At 45.5% G+C, this 8,825-nt stretch overlaps 1 protein-coding gene across 1 annotated transcript; it reads right to left on the bottom strand.

Annotated features, from left to right (window-relative positions):
- NIPSNAP2 (nipsnap homolog 2) lies at positions 1-7,289 on the bottom strand. The gene is made up of 9 exons (XM_042442321.1): positions 6,929-7,289; positions 6,691-6,736; positions 5,428-5,522; positions 4,902-4,972; positions 3,928-4,068; positions 3,463-3,494; positions 2,459-2,553; positions 2,233-2,316; positions 1-1,548 (listed from the first exon to the last, which is right to left on the bottom strand). Exons 1-9 carry the CDS (start codon positions 7,272-7,274, stop codon positions 1,484-1,486), a joined length of 975 nt encoding a protein of 324 aa, XP_042298255.1. The 5' UTR covers positions 7,275-7,289; the 3' UTR covers positions 1-1,483.
- Positions 7,290-8,825: the final 1,536 nt, after the last annotated feature.

The following is an 8,825-nucleotide window of genomic DNA, read 5'->3' as shown; positions in this document are numbered from 1 at the left end:
TATGAGAAAATCAATCGGATATATTTTTAATTGATGCGTTTGGCCAGAAGAAGGAAAAAACCTCACCGAAATGTATATACACATTTCCTAGGCCACCAAACGTAACAGTGAATTGCACTGATTTGTGAGCTGACAAGCGCATGGCTCCAACGTACGCGATGCTCGAAATGTCACAGACACACGACGACACACAACACACACACACACACACACACTTCTCTCTCTAGTCTAAGTGAAACCCAAAATGGAAAAGTGGGGCACAGCGCATTGTGCTGATCCTAAGCGATTTCATAGGCTTCGTTTTTGTTTCCATTGTCTCATAGCAGAATTGCTTTCTCTGAGTTGAATCACACAAACTAAAGTTTTAAATCATGAATTCAATTAAATAATAATAATAATAACAACAATAATAATAAACAACCCTTCCTTCCTGCGTTTGGCTTTGCCGCACAATCCAGGAGTGCTTGCAAAAAGGTGAACGATGCCGCCTATTCTGTGGATATGAATCTTGGTTTGAGAAAGCCTTGCATTGGTCTGGACTCCAAAATCCTCCAGTGACTTTCGTTTCTTATCAGCTCAGGTAGAAGCAAGGAAAGGAGCTTCTGGATCTGTTCATTCAGGCCAGAGCTGCATCTACACTGCCCACCTAAAGCACTTCGATACCACTTTCATTGCCAGTCCTGCGAAATCCTAGGATTTGTAGCCCGCTTGGAATTCCTTCCATGGAGGGCTTTAGTGCATTGCCATCATGGACAGCAGAGCATTCAAAGCACCTCGCCAGACTACAAATCCCAGGGCTGAGCCACGGCGGCTGAAGTGGGACCGAAATACTAGCATTGTGGTGCAGATGCGCCCAGGTTTACAGGGACCCCATCGCTCCAAGGAAAGCAGCCACATTGCTAGGGCTGAGTGTTCGAACGGAGAGCATTTCCTTTCCAGCAACATATATACATCTCCAAGTGATGAACTTCCCAGAATCAAAGGTGGCCTATTGATACCACAATGGAGTCAAGTAAGGCAGCTTCAAACCAACTATTAACCTGACATGCTAGTTTTCTACATGTAGATGCCCTCCGCTCCAACATTTGGAGAACATGAAGGAGTGACTGCAATGATGGAAGAATAAAAGCTTGCAAGGGAGTGTGCGTGTCGAATTAAATACAGCACCGTTCCAGAATTTGTGCGTTTCCTTCAGCGCCTGCCGCTTCTCCAAACGCTTGCCTGCGTTCCAAAGAGGTTTGGTGCCTGAACACTAAGACTTAAGAGAAGAAAAGAAATGATGACCCCCTTACAGCTTTTCTAAGTGCCCCTGCGAGGTATCATTCCTCTGCCCCAGGATACAGTACTTTCCGGAGTCAGGGTTGCCACTGTCACACGCAAAACGGTTAAATAAACGTGAAGAGGAGGAGAAGGGAAACAAAACGAAGACAAGACCAACGCTTTTGTCGCTCTAAATCTACCCAGAGGCACCAGTCAGTGGCTTTTACTGAAGAGGAGAAATCTTCAACGGGATCATAATCCGGGACTCCATTTCTTGAATCAGGGGCACTGGAAGAAAGGAAGAAGGGAAGGCAGGAAAGGGAAGCAAAGGGAGAAGGAGAAGAAAAGAAACCATTCATTAAAAGTTAGTTTTCTCCGAGGTTGTACATATTAAACATGAAACTTAAGATTTTGTAACCGTCAAAGCATTACACGGCACAAGCCATGCGCGCTTCCACAAGCAAGACTGATACAGGACCCATTGGTGAGAAACGTGGGGTCTAGATCAAATAAATAAATATGGATTAAATAAATTAGATGGATAAGAAGAAGCAGAGCCGGATACGGATCACAAGAGTCTTGCCAAGCGGACATGAATCAACCTCTTCAGAAGAGGTGGAGTGTCCAAATTCGCTCATGCTACCTCTGGCCTTCTCAGGTGCTGCACACAGCAAATGCACACAGGCAAGTCACACAACGCATGCAGGCTTTACGATTTATGCTTCTGAGTTGCTGCCATTAACTGTACATGTTCCATGTTGGGGGGAAAAACCTATCCAATTGCTTTCACAGGGAATGTTGTGGATGTATATGAAGACACCAACAGGATTCCAGCCACTGTTCGGCTTTTCTTGTCGCCGGTATGAACCCTGGCAAAATGGCTCCTGCCACTGTCGCGCACCAATGCTATCAGCATCCAAAGCGGTGTGGCAAAGAGAGTCATGGCACATGCCATGTGCCTTAGAGCATTACCTGTATAGTATACCAGCTCATCCCATCCTGGTTTGTGCCACGCAGCGTTCCTGATGTCTTCTCTTGTCTGGAGGTCTTTGTAAGCTGGAAGAAGAGGGAAAGATTTGGAGCCTATCACTGCCTATCCATACCTTCCCTTTCGTTGTATCGAATAACCTTTGAAAAATCAGTTTGGTAGGAGGAATGAAACTAATGCTCAGGGCATTGCACTGATGCCCAGCCTTACCCCAAAGGTGATGGACCATGTACAGCTGCCCAATCTGCGAAAAGAAGCCACCGACGGCTTCTTTGTCATCCTGCCGGAAACCAATGGCTCGAGCCCTGAAAGGTAGAAGGAGAGAAGTGCTGGAGAACGGCAAGTCTAAGAGAAACATTCAAGAACCAGTGTGGCAAAGCGGTTTGAACATTGGTCTGGGGCTGTGGGAGAACTCTGGCCAAGAAAACCCTTTGGGATCAGGACTCTAGGAGACCAAGGTTTGAATCTACACTCGGCCAAATTCCCTCTAAAATAACAAATCTGGCCAAGAAAACTGTGGGGCCTTTTCTCCTGCGCATAAGTTTGAAGGCACATAAAAAGCAACATCAATGCAGAGGTTATCTAGTTCTCTCCAAGGACAATGTTTCAAGGAGAGGGTTGTGAATGTCACCGCCAATCAAATGAGTGGCTGCCGAAGAAGAAAACCAATGGCAGGTTGCAAAAACTCTGATGGTACTGCACCACCCTTGTTGTTCTTAACCCTGTGCCATTTTCTCTCTCACAGCCACATGCATGTGCTTTCAATAAAAAGCGAGCCACAGACTTCAGTTGTTAACAAAATCAGATGACCTCCCTTTGCTGCTCCACCCCATTCGCTCTTGAACAGACGGGACATTTTGTGCACATTTTGTGGCTTATTTTCCCCATGATGCAGGTTGGCTCTCTGCCGCTCTTCCCATTCCCTGAATGCCAGTAAATCAAACAAGGAGGGAGTGGGGCCATTGCACAGGAGGGCATTGGCCTAAACCAGGGTGCTTTGTCTATCAGGGAAGGGAGCAGTCTCTGCATGCTGAGAGCGGTTTCACAATGCTCTGGTCAACTATCCCAGTCTAGGATTAAGCTCAAGGGGAAAAATGGTCTGTTCCAGGAAGCCAAATCTAATGTGTTCAACTCCTGGACACTTTAAGGCTGGCGTAACCCAACATACAAACCGCATTAAGAAGAGCATGGCCACTGCAGCGAGGGACACTCACCAGTAGTTGCCCCATTCGATCATTGTTCCAGGCTGAAAGGAAAGAAAGAAAGAAAGATGTGACTAGATCTCTACATGATTTCCTAGTGTGCTTTTTGGCTTGTTCAAAAGGCATAATGTTCAAGAGGAAGCTTGGAAGACGCTGAACTGCTGGCAGTGCCACTCCTGGCAGGAACCGGCTTGGCATCTTCTGTACCAACTTCAAGGGCAACCTGACACAAGGTTGGGTTCAGTCTTCCTCTTAAGCTATAATTTGTGGGCATCTGATTTGCGATTCAAGCCCTGATCTGTGAACCAGTTTGAGCACCACATACGGCAGAAAATGCAGTCGACGCATCAAAACCGACTATGGCAACTACGGGCTCGGCTACTTTGACAACGCTGTTTTCTGAGGTGAAGCGACAGGAGACACATTCCTTCGTCGTCTTTCAAATATACATTTCACATATAGGAAAAAGGCACTTACACGAAGCTGGTAGGACCTCAGTTCGTAGATATTGGGTCCAGCCCTGGGTTCGGGTTCATTCCAAAAGCTGAACTCCAACAGCAGCTGGTTCTTGCGAGAAAGAAGCATGCTTCCCCTTGCTTTGCGGAACTCCATGAACGTCTAAAATCAAATTATACCATTACGTTAAATCAAATCAAATCAAGTTACAATCCAGTGTGTTCCTTAAGACTTTAATACCAGGACATTTACTTGGATTCATGTTTAAAATTGATGTTGTTTGGACAATGGAAGATTGGGGAAAGTTAACGTTTTCAGAGAAACATGGGGCATAAAGCAACAGCAACACATGTGCCTACAGATGCTTTTGACTTCCATTGGTCCAGAAACCTCAGCCAGCATGAGGCAAAGGATTATGGGAGTTGGAGTCCAAACCACCTGGACTCCAGCACTGAGTGGATACGCAAACTTCTAAACTCCTTGATGATGCATAAAGCTTTGCAATAAGTATTATTAAGCCTGAATGATAAATGTGGATTTATTCCCTGCAAGGCTGGGGCTGCACCTTGAACCACCAAAGAGATTAGATGACATATTCCACCTTCCAGTCTCAGAAGGAAAAACAAGCTTTTCCCATCTTCAATGTGACACCTATCCAGATATTTAAACGCTGCAATATATGTCTTGTTTCACAGTTTATTAGAACATGCTTCTAGGACAGGCGGTCCATGGACCGGTGCCAATCCACAAGCCATTGGCTGCAAGTCCCTGGAGTTTCAAGGAAAGAAAGGGACCGTTGTGCTCAATGGGTGCAAACAGGGTGCCAGTCCTTGGCACATGCGATGGATGTGAAACATGCTGGTCCCTCAGACTAGATAGTTTAAGATGCACTGTTCTAGGATCTGTAACAAAGCACCATCCTCTTAAAATTAAATAACTATCTTAAGCATGCTACAGAGCATAGGATCAGGCTGACAGACTTCACCTTGTCTCACCTTGTCATGTCGAAGCTTACTCATGACCTCCGTCAGCGCAGGGTAGCCTCCCTCGTACCGCCACAGATGGACTGGAAGCAGAAACGTCATGTTTTAAACCAAATTTGAAAGTGGTTTCGGCAGGAGGGAAAGGAAGAGGAGAGAGGCAGGATCTTCCCAGTCGGCTCAGGCAAAAGCAAACTGCCGCAGCCTCTCCTAGTTTGTATGTCCTTCCTCACTGTTTGGTGACACACATCCCAGTTTCTATCTGTGAAATGTTGGGTACGGTGTTGCAGTGGGAGCAGAATAAAATCCCACTTCTTCTTGGGATGGATAACAAATGTCAGGTCTTGGCCCAAATTGGCTGTGATTTGTTCCATGAAGGTGGAACAAATGGTTGCCAGCTCATTCCCCAAAGCTCTGGAACATCTCACACCAACGGCTGCGAGCGCATACATCCCTAGCACAACTGCATCACTGTATGTGCAAATCTACAGCACTATATCAATAAAGTATAAGCATCATCATCATCACCATCATCTCCTACCTGCCTGATCTTGCTCTCCATACCACGTGTTCCACGTCCCAACCAACGTACAGGGATACTCTTTCCCTTCGTGGACATTTGGCAGCACCTCTTGGCTTAAAAGAAGGAAGAGAAGAGAAACATGTTCATGCTGTTGTTAGGATCTGCTTCAATACTGCTGGTCCTGTGAAGAAAATCCCCATGTGCTGCTTATGGAACTGGCCTTTCGGAAGGATTTACTCTCTGCTTAATGCACCGGACAGTGAAATGTGACAAACATTATTTGTTGCTCGGCCTTTTATCAGTGAACTGTTACGTGTGATTACATCTCATATGTTTGTTGTTAGTGAAATGCACGATTTGAGGTTTTCAGGGTAGATATATCCTCGCAAAGGTGAAGCATCGGATCCGAAGAAGAGCGCTCGAAACTCAAGAGCTTCAAAGACAACTCCTTTATGTACAGCAAAGCTGTGGCCGCATCAATGTGGCGGGATTAATGCAGTCTGATGCCACTTTAAGTACCATGGCTCCATCCTATGGGACCCTGGGATGGCACCAGAGATCTCTGACAGAGAAGGCTGAATATCAGGCCGAAGTACAAATCCCAGCCTGTTATGCACTACTTCTGTTTCAACAGATCTCATGATGTCCTCCTACAAACAAGTTGCCCGCGTGTGTTGGCACGATCCCGAAGCGGCCGAACAAGTACGCCAGGAAGAAAGGATCCACAACCATCGGATTTTAGGCGGACTCTCTCTTCTTGTCATTTGACTCCATCTCCTTCAGATGCAGATCTGGCTCAACTTGCTCCCTGCCAAACTAGTTTTCTGCTTACAGGGAAAAACCTATTTCCCTGAGTGTGGTTCGCCACCTGCAATTTCAATGATATCAGTCCCTTTTATACCTTTGCCCTGCCTTGTTTTCCTGTATCATCTTATCAGAAGGGAAGGAGGTCTCACTGGATTCAATGGGACTTACTTCAAAGCCAGAACAACAACAAACTTGACAATTGTTGTGTGTGTTGCGTGCCTTCAATTCAGTTCTGAGCTTATGGTAAGGGAACCTATCATGATTTGTCCAGAGTCAGTTTGCCATTGCCTTCCTCTGAGGCTGAGAGAGTGTGACTTTCCCAAAAGGGTTTTATGGCCAAGCGGGGAATCCAACCCTAGTCTTCCAGGCCCTAGTCCAACGCTCTCACCATGATGGCTCTCTTTGGGTTATTACCTACCACCAGGTTTACACATTTTAAACCCCAAAGCCATCCCTAGGGATAGTAAGACTTACCACAGCTTGTTGTAGGCGTCTAGGCACTCCGGTTTGACATTGTGAACTGGAACAACAAAACTCAGTATTAAAAGGTGGCCAAACATGGAAAAAGAGTGAGAACAGAAAGGAAAATAGTACTATTGCAATCTTTTTAATGCCGGCCGTTGGAAAAAGGAAAGGATGTCAGAAACAATGATGGCGGACGACGGTGATGGGGACAATAACAGCGACATAACGCAAGCAAACGGCCACTCACTCTGCAGTTTATAAAGGCTGCTGGTCTCCCTTTTGGCCAAGAGGTTGGAGTGGGCATCTTTTCGGGGATCGACTTTGCGGACGAAGAGCGACTTCAGCCAGCTGTCTTCTCCGGAGCGGTTGTTGGTCGAGGCGAGGCCCCTGCAGGTGAACACACACACAAATGAAGGCACACAAATCGTGCCAGGAACAAACCCCAAGGTGGGGTTGCCATGAGTCGGAAACGACTTGCAAGGCGCACAACATATTGTTGGGGGTGCTCTGATTGAGAGTTCCTGCATGGCAGAGGCGGGTGGGATTGGGTGGCCCTTGGGGTCTCTTCCAACTCTTATGATGTCTATGAGCATGTCTTTGCTTGCCTGGTTACTATGATAAATCCGCACACGGTAGTTTAAAGCTCACATCCTGACTTGCGACGGAGATATGACCCGGGGGGCAATCTGGTGAAGTTGTGTCGCAACGCAGGTGATGCAATGTGGATAAAAAGCAAAGGTGAAGCAGCCACCGCTGCCGCCTTCTTATCTTGAGGAAGCATCTCTGCTCCGCTTCCCACACTTTGTGACCCGCAGAGCATGGATCCTTATCGTCTGCCAAGGCTAGCGGGGATTATGCACCGCTTGCGCTGTCGGCACCCTCCGCTGAACTTTGAAAGCGCAAGCTCATGTCCTGATTCATACACCAGAGTGGGAAAAAACCCAGCGGCTTTTTGACACATGTGTGTAAAAGGACCCATAAGCATGTATGCGTATGTGTGTGTGTATAGCGTTGCATAGTGGTTTCAGTGCTGGACTCTGACTCTGGAGACCAGGGTTCAAGGAACAAACTAGGTGTTGTTATTTTATGGTTACCTTAAGTTGGAAATGACTTGAAGGCACAGAACAACAATACACTTATATATGGTGTGTATATTATACACACACACACATATATACTTATATGTGGCTTTATGGTGTGTGTGTGTGTGTGTGTATAAAAGACATGCACACTGACACTTAGCATAAAGGAAAGCTCATGTTGCCAACTTTTCTTTCAGCCTGAAAGGCCCTGCCAGATCTCTCTCTATACTCACTGCGTGTCCCTTTATATCTGTGTCTATCTAGACGTGTGTGTGTGTGTGTATGCATGCATATATATATATATAAACACACACACACTCAAGCATATATACATGCATGTCCCTTTATATTTATGCTTAGAGTACACTTTGTAAAGCATTTAAGTGCGCTGGTAAGTGGCATAGAAATGTGCTGTTGCTCTTTGTATCTGTATAGACACAAGCATATATACTTGGATATCCCTTTATATCTGTATCTATATGAATATGTGCATAAAGAGATAGGCAGATAGAGATAGATAGAAGCAGACAGAGATAAGAGATGGATAGAGATAATCAGAGATAGATAGATAGATAGATAGATAGATAGACAGACAGACAGATATAGGTAGAGATGGATAGAGATATATAGAGATAGATAGGGCTAGGGATAGAGATAGAGATAGATAGATAGATAGATAAGATATATAGATAGAGATACAGTATACAGAGATAAGGATGGAGAGATAGGTAGAAAGAGATAGAGATAGATATACTAAGATAGTAGACAGAGATAAATAGAAATAGATAGATATACATAGAGAGAGAGAAGTAGAGATAGATAGATAGAGATTGATAGCTATAGATATACAGAGATAGAGATTGGTAGATAGATATAAATATACATAGATAGATAGATAGATAGAGATACATCGATACAGATAAAACTAGACAGATAGCTAGAGACAGACCCATCCCTAGACAGACAGACAGACAGACGCCCCGCCCCTTTCCCCCAAACTCTTTAACCTTGTAAAGGGGGGGGCTGCTGAGAAGCCACGTGACCAGCAGGTGGTGACCTTGT

This window comes from Sceloporus undulatus, chromosome 11 (assembly GCF_019175285.1).
Source record: "Sceloporus undulatus isolate JIND9_A2432 ecotype Alabama chromosome 11, SceUnd_v1.1, whole genome shotgun sequence".
NCBI classification, from domain to species: domain Eukaryota; kingdom Metazoa; phylum Chordata; class Lepidosauria; order Squamata; family Phrynosomatidae; genus Sceloporus; species Sceloporus undulatus.
Note: the sequence above shows the minus strand (reverse complement) of the source record. Positions and strands in the feature narration are given on the sequence as shown.

What these genes read in the sequence shown, in the direction of transcription:
- NIPSNAP2 (XM_042442321.1), bottom strand. Translation starts at nt 7,274, where the DNA reads ATGCTCATAGACATCATAAGAGTTGGAAGAGACCCCAAGGGCCACCCA. An exon ending in ATCGAATGGGGCAACTACTG is followed by an intron (nt 2,554 to 3,462) that starts GTGAGTGTCCCT and finishes TCTACCTTTCAG; the next exon opens with GGCTCGAGCCATTGGTTTCC. An exon ending in TGAGCTGGTATACTATACAG is followed by an intron (nt 1,549 to 2,232) that starts GTAATGCTCTAA and finishes CCTTTCTTCCAG; the next exon opens with TGCCCCTGATTCAAGAAATG.